The 22,440-nt window shown below is 40.8% G+C and overlaps 1 protein-coding gene across 1 annotated transcript; it reads left to right on the forward strand.

Annotated features, from left to right (window-relative positions):
* The first annotated feature begins 337 nt into the window (after positions 1 to 337).
* On the forward strand, positions 338 to 21,168 carry tonsl (tonsoku-like, DNA repair protein). Its single transcript, XM_036594240.1, has 28 exons — positions 338 to 594; positions 881 to 976; positions 1,064 to 1,206; positions 2,153 to 2,336; positions 2,770 to 2,899; positions 3,009 to 3,180; positions 3,302 to 3,416; positions 4,096 to 4,241; positions 4,428 to 4,580; positions 4,716 to 4,841; positions 5,450 to 5,642; positions 5,748 to 5,803; positions 6,270 to 6,359; positions 6,454 to 6,526; positions 6,668 to 6,831; positions 7,030 to 7,153; positions 7,950 to 8,167; positions 8,296 to 8,767; positions 9,832 to 10,022; positions 10,139 to 10,239; positions 10,730 to 10,886; positions 11,091 to 11,169; positions 11,381 to 11,688; positions 14,096 to 14,267; positions 15,741 to 15,916; positions 18,506 to 18,579; positions 18,887 to 19,020; positions 20,671 to 21,168. Exons 1-28 carry the CDS (start codon positions 570 to 572, stop codon positions 20,856 to 20,858), a joined length of 4,260 nt encoding a protein of 1,419 aa, XP_036450133.1. The 5' UTR covers positions 338 to 569; the 3' UTR covers positions 20,859 to 21,168.
* The last annotated feature ends 1,272 nt before the right edge of the window (positions 21,169 to 22,440 follow it).

Raw genomic sequence — 22,440 nt, forward strand, 5'->3', positions numbered from 1 at the left:
TTACCCGTTCCACCTTAAAAGGTCCAGCAGTTACATTCTGGGGCTGCACCATTTAAGGTGGAACCTGAAAACTCGAATAAGCAGCTGACTTCAGCTTCGTAAAAGATTATTTAGCAGCTATTAAACAATGCAAAGAATTTGAAATGAGAGAAAAGCAGAACCGCAAGAAATATTTCTCTAATTGAATTCTTTAGAAAAGAGTCGTGCGAGGTCAAATGACCTTACCAGTATGGTCTCTCGAGTTGGCCCTCAGGGAGAGGAGCATTTCGTTGTGTTGTTCCGCGTCAGTAGCCAATCAGCGTGCAGCAGAGCTCTTGGCGCGGTATTGGGAACAGAATTCGCGTTTACTTAGCCGACTGTGGATCTCGGCTGCGCAGTGAATAATAGTTTAATTTAGAAACGATGGATTGCTGTTAAAACCTAAACTAACTACTGATTGGAAGTCGACGGAGAATTTACAAGTTTCTTTCACATGCTAGTGCAAATGTTTTCTCTTTATGTTTCACCGATTTGTCAGTATTACCTGTCCAGCTAGCTAACTGGCTAGCATCCGCTGCGCACCGGGGACAATGAGTGCTGCAAAAGAGATCAGACGTGAGTAAAGTTACAGTTTAATAACTCATCTGCGTTAAGACGAAGCTGAAGTCAGCTTCTTGTTCGAATTTCGCCGTTCCACCTTAAATGGTGCAGTCGTTAACTGATGTTATGTTGTGTAATGATTGTCTGTATGGTGATCATAATAATAGCTTGTTTCAAGCGATCGTGTAGTTTCTGATTTTGTAACAGCGTAACGTTACATTGGGAGTTGTTTTGTTGTCAGATCAGACAGAAAACAACCTCAACTTTTGTGTAAAAATGTTCCATCCGTTGTTTTTAACAGAACTACAAAAAGCCAAAAACAGAGCCCAAAACAGCAGTAATTTCAAGGAGGAAGCAAGTATCTGCAATCAGCTCGGAGAGCTCTTAGCCAAAAATGGTAAGGAACCCAAACTATAGGATAGTTGGTAATGGTTCTCAAGATTATCTGTCGTTTGCTTGATTCTCTTACTTTCTTCTGTTGTAGGTGATTACCAGGCTGCCATTGAGGAGCATCGGCAGGAGCTGGCCTTGTCAGAGACGTTACACGATGTGATTGGTTGTGCAGTAGCCAATAGGAAGATTGGAGAATGTTACGCAGAACTTGGAAACATCGAAGCTGCTCTGAAGGTGAGAAAAGACCTGTCAGGTTTTACCTGTGATGAGTTTTAGGTCAGGGTTGCTCAACCAGCACCCTCTGCTGGTCCTTGGGCCGGTACTGAGGAGGAACCAGTGGTCCATAGGGGGATGGTGATGGAAAAAATTCTTAGTAATAAGAAAGAAATAGATGTTTTCCAATGGTAAACAATATGAATTACAAGCCATGTAATAATTACACACAAAGCAAGTTTTTCCCACTTGGTTCCAGGACCAAAATCCTTTTCCCTGAAGTTTCAGTCGTCCACTCGCGAGTGAAAAAGTGCTTGATTTTAGAGGTTAGAAACATGACAAAAATACAGTACTGAGATACTGCAAAAACATTTCATGATATGTGATATGTCAAAGTATTTATTTTTATTTTGATCAGTTGGAATAGAGAAAAGCAAGCTACACTGCTAGAAAAAATACTTTAAAAAAAACTAAATACAATTATTTTATTCAATATTTGTCAAACTGTGTTGCACTAAATCCAGTTAAACAGGACTAATTTTGCTCTCTGTATAATTAAACAGACAGTGTTCTACAAGTACTAACAATGTGCACGATGTGTTTAGAAAAGCATATTGTGTTGTGACATAATTTATCACGACAGTGACATATATTGTCATATTACCAAGCCCTACTTAATTTGCCACTACTCTGCTTGATTTCAGGTATAAAACAAGCTTATGTTTACCCAAATTCAACCTTTAATGTTGAATTATACACATTGCATATTGTGGCACACAAAAATTGCTGTGTTGAAAATTTCTCAAAAATTAATTTTTAAGCAGTGTTTTTTTTCCCTGTGGGACTTCATGCCTCCTAGTGATAAAGACATGGACCTTGAAGTGGAAAAGGTTGAGAATACCTGTTATAGGTGATGTCTTTGATGTTTTTCATGACTTCAAATCAATGGTGCCTGTCTCTGTTCCAGCATCAGAGACGGCATTTGGACCTGGCTCGCTCAGTCAGTGATGCCGCTGAGGAACAAAGAGCTCTGGCCACCATTGGCCGGACTTACCTCTTCCTTCATGACCGTGACCAGTCACGAGACAGTCTGAAGCAGGCCGAGGATGCTTTCAAGAAGAGTTTGGCTATCGTGGACAAACGTCTGGAAGGTCTTGTTCCTGTTTCCTGCTAAATTCCAGTGATGCCAGAAGTGACTAGGAGACAAGGAGACAGTAGTGGAGAGTCTAATGCTCAGGGAAAGAGTTGTGAATTTGCTTGTTAGTTTTGGAAGGAAGCTAGGTCACACTTTCTTTGTTTGCAGATTTCCAAAATGTTGGCAGACTGCCTGTTCCTTAGAATAAGACTATAATTCCTGTATTCTCCTATGACCTATTATGGCGTGGCTGACCAGTGCTTGACTTCTGAAGAATATCTCACTGACAAATGCTGCTAAAAGTCTCCACTAGTCAGCCCATTGTTTGTTTCTGTTGACGTATGAACAGATGAATGTGTTACCACTAGCTATACTGTGTGGTTGTTATTTCTAGTACTTAGTGTTGGCGCGTTTGGGGCTGATGTATCTTATATGTGTCTGTGCTGCAGGCACGGTTTCAGCACGGGAGCGGAGTGAAATGAAAGCGCGTCTCCTGCTGAACCTTGGCTTTGTGTGCGATGGCCTAAAAGATCCGCAGCGCTGCAGTGACTTCATCCGCCAGAGCATCTACATCTCAGAGTGAGACATTCCTGCTTGGAGCCCATGCCAGTCTGCACTTGCTCAGTACTCTACCTCGGTTTTGTTCATGCAGTACTATGTACCTAACTCTGGTCCTGCTTTGTCTTAGGAAGAACAATTTCCCAGAGGATCTCTACCGTGCAAACTTTAACCTGGGCAGTATCCACTTTCGAAATGGGCAGCATTCCCTTGCCATTCGGTGCTTTGAGAAGAGCAAAGAGTGTGCACGGAAGATGAGCGACAAATTTAGCGAGAGCGAATGTTTCTACAACATTGGCAAGGTACCGGTCAGCACCGTGATAGGGCAGTGTTCTTCAGACATGAAGAATTATTTCAGGATTACACAAAAGCTGAGGTGGTTTTGCTTTCTCAGCAAATGTCATATATTTGATATCTGTGTAGGTTTTATTGAATCTGGGAGACTTCCTGGCTGCCCGGCGCTCTCTGAAGAAGGCCTTCCGTCTAGGGTCCCAACAGCCTGCAGAGAGGGAGGCAGTGAAAAGAGAATTAAATTATGGTGAGAGGAAGAGTCACACATTTTCATTTTTTATTGAGGTGGTGGTGTTGACTGTTCTGTATAAATTGGAGTATTTGAAAGTGTTTGTTTCTACTGCATTCCCTGGCCAGCTGACCAGGGTCCTTTCTGTGTGGAGTTTGCATGTATTCCCCTTGTGTGCGTTGGTTCCCTCCAGGTGCTCAGGTTTGCTCTCACAGTCCAAAGACATGCAGTCAGGCTAGTTGGAGTTACTGAATTGCCCACAGGTGCGAGTGTATGAGTGAATGTGTGTGTCTGTGTGTCTGCCCTGTGATGGACTGGTGGCCTGTCTAGGGTGTTTCTGACTTCCGACCAGTGAGCGCTGGCCTAGATTCCAGCACCCAAGGAAGACAAGTGGCTTAGATGAAGATGAATGAATGTTTCTACTGCTTGAATAATAAAATTGAAAAGTCCCAAGGGCCAATTTCCTAGACCCAGATTTAGGCCTAAGCTTAATTTTTAAAGGAGATTTGCCATTACACCGCGACCCAGAAGGATAAGCGGTTTAGATGATGATGATGATGATGATGATGATGATTTGCCATTAGCTTTGCACTCTAATCCAGGACTATGCTTAATTCTGGTCTGGGAAACTGGTTCTGTATGTTTGATTTAATTAGTTCATTGGCCTTGCCAATACATGTTGATGCTGACTTCGTAGCAATCCGTGGCTGTGAGCTGGAGGATGCTATGTCAAACGTCAGTAATAAGCTCTCCCAAGAGGCCTTAGGGCTTGCAGAGGGACTGGGGGACCTCTACTGCAAAGCAGGCTGCTACACCAAGGCTCTGGATGCTTACCACACCCAGGTAAGAGCTTGCTGGATCTACAGGAACTTTTAATGTAGTTGCACAAAGGTTATGGCATAGGGCATCTTTGCAAACCCAGTAATGGAGGCTCAAAGTTTCTGTTCTTGGTGTTTATTTGTATACTGCTTGCATGGCAAGACAGTGTTGCCTGAATATTTTGTCTCTGCATGCTTTGTTTGTGTTTAGCTGTCGTGTGCGAAGGCTTTAGGGAAGCCTGCACGAGAGCTGGCTGTCATCCACGTTTCCCTGGCAGCAACATACTCAGACCTGCGGCAGTACCATAAAGCTATAGAACACTACAGACATGAACTGGAGCTGCGGCACGGCAATGCCAAAGAGGTATTATAATACACATCCACTGAGCTTTGCTTCTTAAGCATGTTTAATGCAGAGTATTTGGTTCACAAAGCTAGAAAAGCTTAATTTGGAAGTTTTGTTTTTGCAAACTTTTGAGTATCTGTGTTTGTGTGTCAGGAGTGTGAGACTTGGCTGAACATTGCAAGCTGTCAGGAGGACTCGGGCAAAAGCCTGGAGGAACTGGACAGTAGTTACACTGCTGCCTTGAGCTGTGCTGAAAGAGCAGCTCAAAACAAACTACAAGTGAGTCACTCTTCCATATTCTAGGTAGTGTAGTGTAGTCCTCTTAACCAATCACAAAAAGCATTCATCAAGATTTTCTAATTGGCTCTGTAACAGAAATGAGGAGCTCCAGACGGTATTACCGCAATACCTTGTTTTCTGTTGATTTAAAGGTCTAAAATTTCCACACAGGAATTGTTAAAATGGTCAACCATTGAGTAAAAGTCTGGCCTTTCATGTTCTGACAAACTTGTCCTGTTACGTTTCATTGCATGCCCAGTCAAAGCAGTCAAGAACTGTGCGGCCTCCCAAACTTCTTTTTCGTTTCTTTAGAATTCTTATTGCCAGCAAGTCAGCAAGAAAACATTCACTGGCTTGCAGTGATCCTTCTTTTACTCTCTTACTCTAAGTCTTGTACTGACCAGTTTTTATTTACTTATGAGCTGCAAGTTTGACCAGTACCGATTCTAACCTTTAGTAATGTATATTAAAAAAAAACCAAAACAAACAGAAAGCCACCATCCAAACTGGTTGTTAGTTATTTTTACCATATTTTTATCACATATTTAACTGCAGAAGTCATTCCTTTTCTTTCCTTTTGGTTTTGTGTTGTGTGTCCTCGGTTACAGAGGCGGGTTCTAAGAGCATGGCTACAGGTGCAGAGGCGGGTCAATTCAGCAGATACTGACGCCACGGAGGCTCGTCTCCAGGAGTTGTGTGAAGCAGAGGGCCACGGGCTGGAGGAGAGCGATGATGAGGAGGAGGAAGAGCAGTTGCAGAACAGCGAACCACTGGACAGTGACATCCAGCTCTCAGACTCTGGTAAGTAAACAAATGGGGAAATGAATACTTAAGTATTTGGTCCTAAATGTAATTATTCATTTAAATGTGGGAAAGAGGGCTAATGTCTTTTATTTCTCTTGGCAGATGACGACATGGAGGGCTACGATAAGATTGTGACTGGCCGAAGGAAAACTGGAAGGGTAAGAGAGAACCCTCTTCCATAGTAAATTAAAGTTAAATTAAAATCAAAATCTACCTTTCTTCTTTTTCCTTGTTAGTTTATGTCCCTGGTCATTTTAAGCACAATTCTTCATATTGCATCTTTTAAAAACATATAATTATTATTTTGCCGTTATCTTGCATCACAATGTAATGACTTTTGCATGGCTCTAGAACTTCTTCAATTTTTGATTTAATAATATTAACTAATAATATCATGTTTCACCTCCTTCTGTCACACACACCCACCTATCATCAAGCAAATCACTGAGCTTAGACATCCTCCCTAATTGTGACAGTATGTGTGAACATTTCAAACTTTTTCTCTTCTTATCTATTAATTTCCACCTTCTGCCTTTTTTCATACCCCTATCATTTGCAGTCTCTCTCTCTCTCATATTTCTCTTCATTTGTCTTCCTCTCACTTACCCTCTTCTTCTCTCTTAGTGGAACAGGCGGAATGAAAAGGGTGAGACTGTGCTCCATCGAGCCTGTATTGAAGGTAACCTGAAGCAGGTCCAGTACCTGGTAGAGCAGGTGAGCTGAGCTGATCACATGAGTCCAACAGATCAGCCTCTGAGTGGTCATGGCTGAAATGGCTATTCACTTTGTCTTTCTCTTTCTACCACAGGGTCATCCCCTAAACCCCAGAGATAACTGTGGCTGGACTCCACTCCATGAGGCCTCCAATCACGGCCATTTAGGTACCAAGTGAACCTGATGAACACTGCTCAGTTTACTGAGTTAACAGTGCAATACAATATTTTTAGACTTAAAAACAGCACCTTGCTGTGCTTCTCTCTTGGATCTGTATAGTTGATCTACTTTGTCCTTGTGTCTATTAGAGATTGTTGCATTGCTGCTGGACAGAGGAGCTAACATTAATGACCCTGGGGGTGCACAGTGTGATGGGGTCACACCCCTGCATGACGCCCTCATCTGTGGGAACTTCAAGGTGGCACGACTGCTGGTCCAGAGGGGCGCTTCAGTCAATGTTCGCAATAACAAGGTCTGATATAGATACACACCTGTAACACTGTCAGCTTGCTATTACCGTAAGAGAAACAGCCATTTTGTGTCCCATCATTTTTGCTTTAATATCTGAATGTATAGATGAGGTACAGTGGTATGAATAATACTGTGTTATAATGCAGATTTTCTTTTACTTAGGTTCATTGAATGTGCTTACGGTGTGTCTTTCCTTCAGGGGGAAACACCTTTGGACAGCTTGTGTCAGTGGCGGAAGACATATGGTAGAGAGCTGGATCAGGACACAGTACGGGAGTGTACAGAAACAGAGAAATTCCTGAAGCGGGCAGAGACTGGAGGAGGTGAGGATGAGAGAGGATGAGAGAGAATGAGGAGAAAAGAGTGGCTTGTTCAGGGATTAGAAGAGGTTGTTACCAATCCCAGTCCTGGGCATCCTGCACTATACACCTTTTTGTGCTTTTCCCCTCGTCTAGCGCATTGACTTCTTAACTGATCGGCAAACTCTTTGTGTGATGGGTCAGAGGTGTTGCAGTAAGAAAAGCAAAAAAAATGAGCAGAGCATTGGGTCCTCAGGACTAGGGTCATGACCCACTGGATTAGAAAAGGGTTAAACAAGGCTCTTAGTGTTGCAGAACTTTTGTCAGTAAATATTTTGATAGGGGGGTTGCAAGATGATACAGTTACAGATACAGTTAGGTTTCATGCTGCACAATTCATGATTTTCCTAAAAGCGATAACCAACAAAAAAAACTCCACTGCAGAGCACCTGGAATTTATATACCTGTAATAAATTTAAGACATCACTCGAATATGAATATATGTGTGTGTGTGTGTGTGTGTGTGTGTGTGTGTATATATATGTATGTGTGTGTGTGTGTGTGTGTGTGTGTGTGTAATGTAACATATTGTGATGCAAAATCAACAGCTCATATTGTATTGTGAAATTTGCATATTGTTGCACCCCTAATTGTTTTACTCCCTCGAGTGGTATCTGCTGGATTGAACTCATTTCACTCCCTTTTCCATCCCTGTAATTTTCTCATATCATAACAATGTCTCTGTCTGTCTCTCTCTCTCTCTCTCTCTCTCTCTCTCTCTCTCTCTCTCTCTCTCTCTCTCTCTCTCTCTCTCTCGTAGTTGCAGCTGTGTCTCCGAGGCCTGTCCTGCAAGACAGTCAGCTTTTCGATGCTGAGTGCTCAGAGCCACTGTTGCAGCAGGATGAGCTCCACCCCACTTCCCAGCATGCCCTGCCTAGTACACGGACCCCACCAGAAGCTGTTACTCCCCCCAGAGTCAGACGATCAACTGGGCCCCGTCACCAACCCAGAGGGACTGAGCAGAATGTTCTCTTTGGGGTGGGACCAGACATTCACTAATACTGTCATTTATATAATTTGATTAAGGTTTGCCCTGGTGTGTTTGTCTTGCAGGTTTGCTTGTAGCCACAATGGTGTAGCTAAAAGTTTTTCACCTATTTCCCCAGGAGAGCAATGATTCTGACCACTCTGACTGCTCCATCAGCCCGCTGCGACCTGTGCGGCCTAGACTCCGTTTCCCAGAAGACCCTCTGTCCCCACGTGAAGTTTCTCCTAGTCAGGATGTCCCATCCTACCTACATGGGGGTAGAGATTCAGTGTTGCCCCCTAAGCCTGTCTGTGGCAGAGAGGAGTACCAGAGAGCAATGCACAACCTAGGCAGTGCCAAGTCCCGCCTTCTCTCCCAAAGCCTGTCAGAACCAGCCTTCAGCAGCACACCGGCAGTGTCAGCCAATCATGTTTCAGCTCTGGTCCCTGAGGACGAATACATAGCAGATGACTGGCTGGAAGATGACTTGGGGAGCGCTCAGCCCAAAAAGAAAAGGAAAATATCCTCCGAACAGGACAACAGGCGGGACAGCATGATGCGTTCTAGAAGCCAGATTTATGTGTCTGGACCATCAGAGCCTTCTGCTAGAGGTATGTTACCTGAAGATATTAGTAAAAGAATGTGTTTAAATGTATTAGAGGTCAAATTCGCTCTGTTTTTTTAGGGTTGCAGCAATTAGTCACCATAATCAATTAGTTGTTGATGAGATTGATTGATTGATTTGTTTATTCATTCTTTTTTTCTTCCTGACATTTAGCTAAAATCAAAAACCAACTCTAGTACATTAATGTAGGGATGGGCCATATCATGATGATAATTATAATTATCATGCTAAATTAAGTCGGGAGAGGCAATATGGCAAAAATATCATGATACATGATATGCATCACAGTATTTTGACCCAGACAAAATGCGCTAGTAGTGTTAACATTTTAAAGCTGCCATCAAAAACTCTCAGTACAATGGTTGTGTTTTATTCACTGCGCTGCACTAACTACATTGCAAAAGTACTAATTCTGCTCTCCTTGTAATAAAACATTTTGTGTATGCAGTGGAGGTAAAATGTTAAATAAAAGTCACTGTATTTATGGATTTTGATAGTATTTTTTGGGATCACTATTGTTTTCTGTTGTCTGATCTACTTTAGTAAACCTCTAACTAAAACTAAATATTGTGATTCGTTTTGTGTTTGTTTTTTAAAAATGTCTTGAAATTTTCACATCAACCACCTTTAGAGGCAGTATGACTTCTATTGTTTTGTTGCACATAAAAGGATTTTTTTTTTTTTGAAAAATACACACAAATCTTTGAATGATATCACAATTGTGACTGGGGAAAAGTCTAAGAAAGATGGTTAGATAAGTCGATCAAATTATTGTCAGTAGATTAACCAATTATAGAAATAATTGGTTGTAGCCCTAGTTTATTTTAAAAAGAGTTTAGTTAGGCAGGTTACGGTGCAGTCATCTAAGTCAGAACATGAGATTGTTCAGTGCTTGTGGCTGGTCATGGAGGCCCTGTGTTTTCTTGTGGATGTAGCTGAAGTAAAAAATTAGCCAAATTTATATGCACTGCAACTTTGAACGGAGATGTGACTGTAACAGAAGAATGTTTTTCTAGGCAGTAAGTTTTCCAATCTTACCTTTCCCTGCAGTTCAGTCATCCTCCAACAGGAGTCTCTCTCTGAAAAAGAGCAATAAGGCACGGCAGGTGAAGATGAATCAGCTGCCTGGCATGGTGATGCTGGGCAGGAGAGAAATCGGCAGGTCACCAAGTCCCATTATCACCCCTGAAGATGACCCTCCACAGCCTGTACGCCCGCAAACTTACAGCTCACAGACAGTGGTGAGATATTTACTCACAGTGGTGTCCTTTGATATTAGCCACGGTTGTCTTGTATAATCTGTACTTATTCAGTGATGTCTGGCTGGCTGAGTTTGTTTTTGGTTTGTGTGTTACAGACACAGGCTGCCCCTCAGATCACAGCACCTGCCATGCCTGCACCAATCAGGATGAGAGTTAGAGTTCAGAACAATGTCTTCCTGATTCCTGTACCACACAGGTCTGAAGTGTGTGTGTGCGTTTGTGTGCGTTTGTGTGCGTGTGTGTGCGTGTGTGCATGCTTGTATTTTCTAGAGAGATTGTCATATACATCTGATAATGAATGAACTTGTGCTAAGTGGCAGTTTTGACTGGAAATTAAGTAACTGAAGGGCTCTGACCTTTGCAGTACTGTACAGTGCTGTGTATCTTGTGATGCATCCTAAAAATTAGACAGTCATCTGTTTCTAGGCAGCTGTGGTTTAATTGGTTTTGCCTGCAGATGTGCTTTTTTCTCTTTTCAGCCACATGCTGTCTGAGTATTTCTCTTTCCTACAGCTTGATACAATAAGAATTTTGGCTCAAGTGCCATATTTTCTACTTCTTTTTAAGTTGAACACCATTCTCCTCCTTGAAAATGAATAAGTTGCGCTTAATGTCAGTTTTGTCAGAAAATGGGTGATCTTTGACGTTTGCGCTGCTGCGTATAAAGATGTATAATTTGTTTCCAGTGAGGCAGACTCTTGCACTGTGTCCTGGCTGTGTGAGCAGGCCGCTCAGCGTTATTATCAAACCTGTGGGCTGCTGCCACGTCTCTCCCTGCAGAAAGAGGGTGCTCTTCTCTCACCTACTGACCTGCTGCTGGCTGTGCTGCACACCAATGAAGAGGTTATAATGCGGATATTTATTTTGTTCAACAATAACAGCTTGAACTTTTTCATGTCAATACACTGTAACACATGCTTATTGTGAAAAGCAGTTAGATTTCTTTTTTTGATTTTGCCATTTTGAAGGGTAAATGCATGAAGAGAAATTGTATGTGAATATATGGTTTGATTGTAAGGCAGTTGTGTGTGAACGGTCTGCTTGTAGGTTCTTGCAGAGGTCTGCTCGTGGGACCTCCCTCCCCTTCCTGAGCGCTATAAGAAAGCCTGTACAAGTCTAGCTGTGGGTGAGTGTTTTCAGCTCTCTAGTTAAGCTCTGTCTTTCCACATACAGACCTGAGACATACACATACAATAGACTAGGCCCTCCGTTTTTGTGTTTGCGTTGACATGGTCAAGATGGAAGCTTATGCAAATGTCTGCTTGGCACTTTCTCTTTGTTCACATGTCTCTGAATATAATTATATATGAGACTATGTGCTTATGTGTATGTTGCAGAGGTGAACAGACGTGTGTTGCGGCTGTGTGAGGTGCAGGATGGCTCTCCTTGTGTGACTGTGTGTGGTCTCAGTCTGGCTCCTGCATGTCTGGTGCCTCTGCTGCGTGCTCTCAAACTACAAGACAGTCTGACTGAGCTTCGTCTCTCCGCCAACCGTCTTTGTGATGACCTCCTGCCTGAGCTTGTCTCTGCAGCAACCACCATGCCCCGCCTACGACTTCTTGACGTCTCAGCCAATCAGATTACAGGAGAGGGCATTAAGAAGGCAGTCAGTGCTTTAGAGGGAAGGAGTGAACCTGCATTTCCGGTATTTAAAGTAACCTTTTTTATTAATACACTGACAATAACTTTCCCATTATCATCAAGAAAGTTATGTGTTTCGAATTATTTCCACACTAGAAGTTCTGGCTGGAGGTGGCTCTAATTTGGCAAAGTGAATCTTTAGAGAACTCACAGATTATGGGTAAGGGGCTACACCAGAGAAAAGATGATGCAGTCACAGTCATCCTAAACATGTACAGAAATAGGCAGACATAGCAGATAATACATAATGAAGAAATACAAGCTGACTTAAGGACTGACTTAAGTCTTAGTTGTATCTCACTCAACTTTTAGTGTAACACAGTATGCCAAATATTGAATAAAAATGATTGAATTCCAGTTCCAACTGATCAGATTTTTGAATAAGTAAACATAATGTGTTTTATGAAAAGTATTATATCATATTTCTGCCATATTGTCCACTTCTAACTGAAATTTCTCAAACTGCAGAAAATTGAAATATTTTGGTACATATTGTGTAACGTGAAAATGTCCTAAAGTATTCTGATGTTTTTGTCATAAGCCCATCCTTAAAGAAAGAAATGTTGTATTTCCCTTTAATGCTAATCCAGGAGGATTTAGGTACAATTTCTACATTTTTTTTTAAGTGTGTATCTGCATTAGCAGATATGTACATGAAAAGTAATGTGTGTTAGCTCACAGTTCCCATATTGAAAATCCCAAGACTGTGCTCAACATGTGCCCAGCCCCTTACTTCACTGTAAAAAAGTTGTAGAATTGCCCTTTGAGTACAAGAACCAACTATCAGTGTTGAAAGAACAACTTAAAAATAGTTTATGTCATTGTTTTGCCACTGTCACATTCTTGCACTACTAAGGTAGAATAGCCTTGGTCAGAACAAGTGAGGTTTCTAGGTCTGATCTGGTGAGACGTTTTCTCCCTCCAGCAAGCATTCACATCCCTGTGCTCCAGGACACTGACTGTTTTCTACTGCGTCATACAGCATTTTATACTTTTTACTTAGTAAAAGCTTTAGAGGATACGAGTTCTACAATTGAGCATTATGGAGGGTAAAGCTGTATTCATGATAGTTGGGACCATTCATGTGCTCAAAAATGGTCTGTATGTGTTAGTGGTCTGTTGAGCACTCACTTGTATGCTGGAAACCCTGATTGGTACTAACACCCGCACACACATATTTGTATACCACACTGTGTGAAAGAATGTGGTGTAAAGGAAATCGTGTATGTGGCTCAATAGATGTGTGATTTTGGGCATGTTTGAGAGAGAGAGAGAAAAAAAAAAAACACTTTTGTGTTTTGCTAGTTCCCTATGCTGTTCGCTTACGCTAGCATAAGCCATCAAACAGAACTCATTCTATCCAAATGCAGATTTAGTATTTATAAACACAACAAAATTACCAGCCTTTGATGACAGTGACAGTCTGGCAGTCAAACCTACTCATCAGTAATTTTTTTTTTTATTAAGGAAAGCCATTTTAGTAAGTTTGGCTTAAGTTTTCCATGACCAGAACTGCTCTGTTGTGGTCGTGTGTGTTTATGCATGTCTGACTATAGTTTGTGATTTTAATTTTAGCATTTAGCTTATAGCATTAACTTTCATGTGGTATGGCTCTGTTAGATGTGTGATGCATGCAGTGGCTCGCAAGTGTTTGATAGTGTCCTCCGGGTGTGTTACAGCACACCACTGTTTTGAAATGCACACTTTGGGGATTTTTGAGCTTTGTAATATGACCTTCGTTCTTCTGTAGTGTGCACCTGCTAAAAGCACTACCAAGCAGGTCCAAGTACTATAGCTGAAGAAACAGGTGACTTTATTGAGGATAAGGGCTCATGGAGGAGTCTTCCTTGTCCTGTTATGATATGCATCACATCAGCCAGTTTGGATCAAGTCATAGTCATCCTTATTGTCATTCATTGCACAAGTGCATATAATAGCCCTGTTTCCTCAGGTTAGTGTTACATGAGACATGGGCAGAAATTAAATAGTAATAGACACAGAATTGTGGCAAGACAGTAATACTGAGCCAAACATACAATGCAAATACTTGGGAGCATTACATGTAACATTAAATAGTGCATTACAGAGCAATAGATAAACAAGTGAAAGTTAGACTAAGTGACAGCTTAAAACATCTTTAAAGTGACCATGTCATTCAGAAAGATGATGAGCAGCAAATGCTGTCAAATTGAGACATGTTGGTACAGCACACTGTGGTCATGTGTTTTCCACTGGACAGTACGATTACCCAACCCAGAATTAACTTGCGTCTGTTTTGCATTACATAACAGAAATGTGAAGAGTGGGGTTCTCTTAAGCTTGAGTGGTCACACAATTCAACACAATTCATGTAACTGATAGCTAAGAAGTGCTGTTTAATTCTGATCTCTCTTTCTCTCTCTCTCTCTCAGTGCCTGGAGGAGTTAAATTTCAGTGTGAATCCTCTTGGAGATGGCTGGTCTCAAGCTCTGGCCTGTCTGCTGTCAGGCTGCCCCCTATTGACCACTCTATCTCTGCAGGCCTGTGGCCTCACAGCCCGCTTCCTGCAGCAACACCGCATCCTATTAGCGAGCGCTCTCACAGGTAAATATTCTGTTCGGTGTCACATTTACCAATGCGGTGTGACATGATGTTTAAGCAAGTCCTGCCCTCGTTACTGCCAGACATTGATGTGCCAGAGCAAAGACCATGTGTTTGAGCCCTGTTTCAATTCTCTTTTTGAACTTGCCCTCACCCACTTCAACTCGCCACTCAGACGTGCGCCACACCTACGTTAGACAAGTAGGCGCTTGTGGTAGAAGGGGAGGGGGCGACAGTGAAGAGCTTATTCAAACGTAACACACTCAGATTTGGCAGGTTAGCCTCAGTGGCGAGCCATGCAAAGTTTGCAGTGCAAAACATTTTTTAAGAAGTTTGAGCGAAAGGTAACAAACGTGTGAGTGATTTGCTTTGTATGGCTATAAGCTTATAGTGGAACCGTGGTGTAATGCTGTTTTTGTTGTTCCTGTTTAGCCATGTAGCCTTTAGCATGCTAACAAGCGAGCTTGCAGAGTAAAGTGATGAAGATGTATCAGCAGTCATTAGTATTCTTCTCCTCTTGTAGATTAGCAACGTCCCCTAAGAACCATGTTTAACAACTGAAGTAATTCTAAAATATTGTTATTGGCAAAATAGTAAAAACAGAAATGAACAGGTAGACAGATGTTAGTGTTGCTTTCTAACCTTTACACGATAAAGGCAAGTGTATGTACTGAGCTACCTATAAATATGTTATACAGAAGGATTTTTCGACAAGGTAGCATAATTCAGCTAGTCTCCATGCTAGGCTAATGGCCAACAAGAGACTGTAATAGGTTAATGAGTTAAAGGAAAGGAAAAAACAATGTCGACCAACTTACCTCAGACTGTAACTCACTACACGAGAGGTGAGGGCATCAGCATGTTTTGCACTGTTTTTGTCGTTATTTCGATCATACCGGTATGTAAATAATTGCAGATGACAAAGCCAATGCCTTAAAAAGAATTTCAACCAGTATATAGAATGTATATTGCCCACTACTTGCAGTTATGTATAACAGACAGAGTAGTTTGTCACTTAAAGCCCAACAAATTGAATATTACGGTTTTGAAATGTTAAGCATTTAAAAGTAGTTTATAGTTACAGCTTATAAACAGCTTCATCTGCCATTATTTTCAGGTTTAAAAAGGGAAATGCATTAAGTTGCAATGATTTCTGGGCAAATCCCTTCACTTAATTTAATAAAGTATTTGAACAGCCCTTAAGATAGCTCTGGGGATTCCCAGAGTGGAAATGAGAAGTCCAAGTGGACGAAGGCTTGTTAAAACCGGTATTGAAACGGGGAGTTGGTCTTCAGGATATCCAGCTAGTACAATTTTTTTTGTTCCATTCTAGCTTCCCACCTGACCAAGATGGGCCAAGATTTCTATTTCTATATTTGTGATCTAGATCAGAGGCCCTCTGTCCTTTTTTTATTTTGTCCCCATGCGGCTGTTCATTCTCACTTAATCGTTCTAATCATTGTACTCTTAATGCAGATACAGGACACCTGAGGTCAGTGTGCCTCTCCCAGAACACTCTGGGCTCCACAGGGTTTGAGTTGGTGTTGAAGACATTGCCACTACAGTGCCTCACACACCTGGAGCTTAATGCAGTGTGTAAAGGGCCCACAGAGCAGCCTGCGCTGGATCTCCTCACCAAACTCCTAACACAGGTGCACGGAGTGCTATTTACTCCTAAACCAAAATATCTCAATCTTACTAGAGCTTGAAATGTTTGTCCAAATCTGATGGGATCTAGGCGTCAGGGTCAGACGTCATTTCACAATTTAGGTCCGGTTCAGATTTCACATTTGGGGTGAATTGGAGGGTCAGCAGATGGATGGGTAGGTGGGGCAAATAGCTACACTTAGCTGTATATCTTCAGGTCTTTATCATAACATGTACAAACATATTATTTTAAAACTGAGAAAAATACTACTATACAATACTAGAGGAATATACTCTAGAAATGAAAGATCTGTAGCCTATTTGAATACAGTTTACCAAGATCATGTATTAATAACACTGTTGTTGCTGTTGAATGAGAACACTGTATTTGTCCAAGTAATATTTGTGTTTTGGCGTTGTACCTGGACATTGTAACATCTGAAGGTCTAAGCGTTGACTTTTCACTTGTGTTCCTGTACAATACTTGTGACTGAGAGTGAGAACTGGCATATGCAGTTATAGAATTTTGGCCTGTACAGCATTATAGCATTAAAGGAGGCAAATTAAAATTTCTGGTCATGATTAGAGTTTTGAGTAGGCAGTATACATATTGGTGTTGTATTATTGCTTAGCCCTTTTAACAGACCATGCAGACCATGAGGTATTGAGGGGGTTTTTTAGAAAGAAACAGTCACGCCAGTGGGTAGGAAACAGAAATTGACTGCAGTTTGGAATGCGTCAGAGAAAAGAACTTCAGACGATGTGTGAAACAGAACTTGCACGAGCTGCAGTGCCTCTCACCAGTTGTTGACTTAAGTGCTAGGTTGTGGTTATATGGTGTGAATTTGATCCTTCCCCCATTTTGTCAAGTTGTGTCCTTTACCGAGAACTGGCTGGTTATGCTGAAGATGTTGTGGCAAATTCACAAAAGGCAGCTAAATATTTCACCTTGGGAAAGAGGCAAGTCTGCATGCTTGAGCCATCAGGGTATTAGGTGTGTGTACAGTAGCTACTGTGGAAAAGTCAGAGACCAGACCACACTTCATTAATTCACGACAGCCAATAAGAACAGATTAGTTGTTTTTACCTCCAGGGCTTGTATTTTTAACCAAAAATTGCACAGAAGCCTTAATTTAATATAAAATCTGTTTTTTCAGAATTTACTGTGATCACACTTTGGCTTTATTATAGTGTACTCTCAGGTGTTGTGGGACGTTTTTTTTGTTTTGGTTCTTGCAGTCCAGGTTATCCCAATTACAAGACTAATCCGCTAATTAAACCTTACTTCTCAAATGCCAGTTTTGCTGTTTTAGTGCAAATTTTCTCCTTTTTTTTTTTGTCTATTTCCTAGTCTAACTTTACAGCTACACATTCAGACCGATAGCATTACAGAGAGTCCTCTGACAGTGGACAGGCGAACACCTGACTTTTTTTTTTCCAGATCTAAAGCAAGAGCTGGAGTTTCTTTTGTATCTTTCAAATATTAAAGCTTGAAGTACTGTTTATCTGATGGTGACGGTTTTGGTGGTCCACTTGGTCTTGTGCACTTGTTACGACTCCATTATCTCTACATTTTTTATTTTTACTTTTTTTTTCCCTTTGACCTTCCCTTCCTTATTCATATGAGCTATATTATGTCTATTCTTCTCAGAAATTATCTCCTTTATCTATTTTAGATGCACACGATAGTTACATTTGCATGGCGGTATGGTGTGTTTAAATAGTTAAAGTAGCAGTGGAAAAATTTAATGACAATACATTTGATATACTTAGTGTTGCAGGCTTTGGGTACTTGTCAGTTAAACCTAAGCTCCCAGGAGAAAGGATTACACCAGTCTCTGTTTATTTTAGCCCACTCTTTCACTAACTTTGTGCCTAATGTCCAAGCAGAACACAGTATTAATACTCCCACATTCCAGGGTGCCTTTTGGTGTCTGTGTGTGACTGTGGTCAACATACATGACAGAACACTGGCACATTTGACTGACCAGCAGAATCACCAGACCTCAATCACAGTTCTCAGTTTGAAACAGTAGGAGAAATGCAGAAATAGACACACAAACTCTGGCTAAAATGTGCACCTAGACTGTGAAATGTAGAGTGGGCTAAAATAGGAGTGGGAACTTAAGAAATTGGTTCTTACCAGGCAGGAGTGATGCTACTGTTAAGGCAAGGGGACACAAATAAAGTTTTAGGGACGAAATACTTTTGACTAATTTCATTTCACCAGTTACAGCTACCTTGTAGGTTTCTTTGTAGGTTTCCATTTACTGACTGCAGCCTATCTCCTCACTACTGATCAGATACTATTTAAGTGGTGCACCATTCTCAGCACAGCAGTGATTGACACGGTAGTAGCATGTTAGTGTATGTCATGCTAGTATGTATGTATCAGGCACAGCAGGGATGCTGGGTTTTTAACACTAAGTACACTTACTGGCTACTGTTAATGTAGCTGTACCATCAGAGAATGTAATGCATTGATGTGATAAAGTAGCCAAGGAGGGCAGATACAAGGAAGTTGTAGCTAATAAACAGGCACCTCACTGTAAGTATGTGCGGTTAGTAATGTGTATACATGCTCTGTGTTCCAGGCTGACTGCTCGCTCACACATCTGAGCCTGGCTGCAAATGGACTGACAGATCAGAACATCCGCTCACTCACCAGGTGAAGTCATAGACTTAGTCTTAGAGAGTCTGTTACATTCAGGCTTGCTTCTTGCATATATAGATATGGTGCATTATTTTGACTTACAGCCACCAGTATTACAGATTACATCACAAATTAAAGAAGGAGAAAGAGAGACTTTATTAGCGTTATTTTAATAATATTGTGTTGTCGTTATGTAAAATCAGACACGGCAGCTGTTGGGTACAGTTCAGGGAAGCAAAATTATTAATTAATTTATTTATTTTTCTGTATAGAAACGACATTGTGTGACAGTGATCAACCAATGGTCTGTGGATTTTTTTAGATGTCTACTTCTCTGTCCCTCCCTGGTGTCTTTGGATCTGTCAGCCAATCCTGCTGTGACTTCAGAGGGACTCCACAGCCTCCTCAGTGCTCTTAGGGAGGCCCGGCGACCTTTGACTCATCTTAACCTTCAAGGTAACAACCAGTTAAGGGGGTTTTCGGGGTGTTTGTAAGTAGATTTGTGTGTGCTCTTGTGTCTCTCATATTTTGCGTGTGTGTGTATAAGTTGTAATATGTGAAAAATAGAACAATATAAAGATAAACATGTTGTGCAGCGGCATCTCCGACTCTGCAAAAAAAAAAAATGGTGCTAAATGTTGTTTCTCACCCCAGCCCAAATTTATCAAGCCATTTGTCACATGCATCACATACACTCGAGCTCACATCTACAAGCATCAGTGTGGCGTGTTTTGCACTGTGTATATGTTGCATTATCTAGCTTATATATGGTGTATCTGTAAAACTAATCCCTTAGGAAGAATTCCAACTAGTGTATCACTCACTACTATTGCTTTCCCACAAAATACTAGCATTACAGATTTTGTCAAGAGCATTTTTACCACTGCAGGTCAATTCACACACCTGTCGTGTTGCTTACTTAAATTAAGTTCCATCTACTGGTGTACATGTATGCAGGGTTGAGATAGCTACTGAAAAATTAGTAGTTAGCTACTTTGTAGCTACTTTCCCAAAATTTGTAGCAGCTACAATTTAGCTACTTCTCCAGAAAAAGTAGTGGCTATTTTTTAGCTACTTTTTGAAAAGTAGTGCACTTTCAAACCATGATTTTCAGAATGTTTGTGAATCTTGACCTGACACACCAAACAAGCCCAACTGATAGTGTGAAAAAGACACTGCATTTAGTCATGTGCCAGAAACATACATGCAATTGAAAAGCTGCAAATATACAAAAAGATCAGCAAAAAGTAAGTTTAAGTGTAACCAACAATCAAACTTACACAACAAAGGCGTGATATCCAACAAAAATTAGACTAAGTAAAGACAAAGTCAATCATTCCAGGTTTTTCCTAATAAAAATCAACAAAAATAACTATACAAGCAAACAGTATTGTGCAAAGCATTGTCAGCTGTTGAACATTGAGAGACATTTTACAAGAAACTCGAGGAGAAGTTTCCTGAGAAGCGAGAGAAGCGGCTACAGCTGAGCTAAAGCTTAAAGCAGAGCAAAGTAAGTCTGCGTTTTCGTTTATATTATATTTTAGCCTGTACTAGTACGTCAGCACATACTGAGACATTTACAGCCATGATGGTAAAACGGACATAAAATTTTGTGGCTCCCAAAGTGGTTTAATTTTTGTTGAAAGGACAAAATGATTGCACAATTGCCACCAGCCCAGTTAACGACCGCATTCTATGGTTCAGATTTTAGTGAAATTTGTAGCGAAAATTTTTGCTATAGCTATTAGCTACATTTCATAAAACGGTAGCAGCTACAGCTATTAGCTACAAAGATTTGTAGTTAGCTACAAAAAGTAGCATGCTACTCTTCCATCCCTGCATGTATGTCAGAAGTTGCTTAATGGAATCGATATTCTCTATTGCCAAGACTCATACTGCATTTAAGTGCCAGTATTGCCAGAGAATAATAGAAATGCAAACTTAGTAGATGTCTTTAAATCCAGACTCAGAATATTTGTTTAGTCTAGCATATGCCCAGAGGTATTGTGGCTCATTTTCTCCTATTTAAAATTGTGCTGTTATTTTTATTTAAAGTGATAAAGAAAAGTAAATAAAGATTATTATTTCATGAAACCGTCTTGCCAGGTTGCCAGGTGTGTGGGCCGTGGGATGTTGCTTGTTTGGATGGCCTGTCTGAGTGGGTCCAGAATCTGCAGCTGTGTTCTCAGCGACTAAACAAGCTGGACCAGGAGATCCTGCAGAAAAACTGGCCAGGACACATCATGACCCGAAACTCCAAATGCCTGCTTAGCACTGCCCCTGCAATGCAGTGATCCCATGCTGTCCTCTGGTGTCTGTGCAGTGGCTGGGGAACAGAACTGTGCAGACATCAAGGCCATCATGCATGGGTGCCATTGTTTGATTTTCTTTTTTTTTTTAGACACTCTTCTAGTTTATAAATGGTGCCTCAATTGTGAATTTGCTTGGAATTGTACAGATTTAGTGTACAAACATATATTTGTAAGATGTATTTAAATATTTGTGTGTCTGAATAATACATGCTAATCTATGAAACCAGTAAAGGTGTCCTTTCCAGACTTAGCCTGTCTTCCTGATTCAACAGTTTTGTAATTTTTCTGCATTAAACAGAGTGAAAGAATTGAGTGGCTCTATTTTTGGTATATTGCATTCCTGAAAATCTGTTTTGTCTATTCTGTAGAACTTGAAATTGAAGTGATGAGGAAGGATCTTTCTCTTTTTTCTGGTTCATCTAGTGATGAGGAGCCTAGATAGACTAATAAAATCCTAACTCTAATACTGTCCTAAACATTGTGAATGTTTGCCAGTGAGAAGTGAACAGCTGCAGTGTCATTGGATTCGAAAGCATCCATTGTACAGTGGGTCTACAAAACATACCTAAGCACTACTCATAAGAACATTTAATTGATTTGTACATCATGTTTAGGTCGATTTGTCCGTTTTCAGTTTATCACGCTTGCTTTTTTTCCAACAGGGCTGGAGATTCCACTAGATGCTCATCCACTGAATCTAATTATGTTCGTTTAAGCTGTTAGTAGTTTCCTCATGATGGCTCTGGCATACTCCAAAAATCATCTGCCTGTCAGTCATATCACATTTCACTGTTGAAACAGTGAAGAAAAAGCACCTTGAAAATTAAAATGGATTCTTCAATTTGAGAAGATTAAGCACAAATCCACAAAGATATAGAAATAGTTCACCCCTGTGATCTAATGCTTCTTAAGAAAGATGGGGTTTTAGATAGTGTCATATGTGTCAAAAATGAGTCATCCTATTTTGGTTGGCTGTGGTTTTGACTAGTACAGTCTGCACATGTGCCCATTAAATGTGCTTCAGCCAATGATTTTAGGCCCATTTCTTATAGTCAGTGGCTGGCTATATAACCAAAGTGCCATATTTCAAGGTTTTTTAAAAAAAGTAGAAGTTAAAACTGGTCTGTAGTAGCTGTTGAGTTTGTTTAGTCTCAGCATTTCTAGTTATTCATTTTTAACAGCAGGAAAGAAAACATTTAACAAAACGTTACACAGAAGCCTCAATAACTAAATATCATTTTTTAATGATTGCATTCCCACCATTTGCCTTTATTAGACTTTCCATTCCTTTCATGAGACTTTCTTTACATTTTTCAAACAAATCTGCAAGGACTTTTTAGAAGTTAGTTGCATTTTCTGCTTCTCACAGTCCAAGTAAACCCAAACAAATTCAGTGCTGTTGAGCTCTGGAGTCTGTGGTTGTCAGTCCATTGTTCTTAGAACACCAGCAGCTTCATTTGATCTGCAAATTTTCTTCTTTGATTCTTTGAATTTTCAGATCTGAAGCAAGAGCGGAGCTTGGTTTTCTCAGATCTCTCAAAGATGAAAGCTTTATGTACAGTTT

This window comes from Colossoma macropomum, unplaced genomic scaffold (assembly GCF_904425465.1).
Source record: "Colossoma macropomum unplaced genomic scaffold, Colossoma_macropomum, whole genome shotgun sequence".
NCBI lineage: Eukaryota > Metazoa > Chordata > Actinopteri > Characiformes > Serrasalmidae > Colossoma > Colossoma macropomum.

Excerpts from the sequence above, each read along its gene's own strand:
- tonsl (XM_036594240.1), top strand. The coding sequence starts at position 570 with ATGAGTGCTGCAAAAGAGATCAGAC. Across the intron at positions 977-1,063 it reads AGAGCTCTTAGCCAAAAATG|GTGATTACCAGGCTGCCATT; the intron begins GTAAGGAACCCA and ends CTTCTGTTGTAG. Across the intron at positions 5,643-5,747 it reads CATCCAGCTCTCAGACTCTG|ATGACGACATGGAGGGCTAC; the intron begins GTAAGTAAACAA and ends TTCTCTTGGCAG.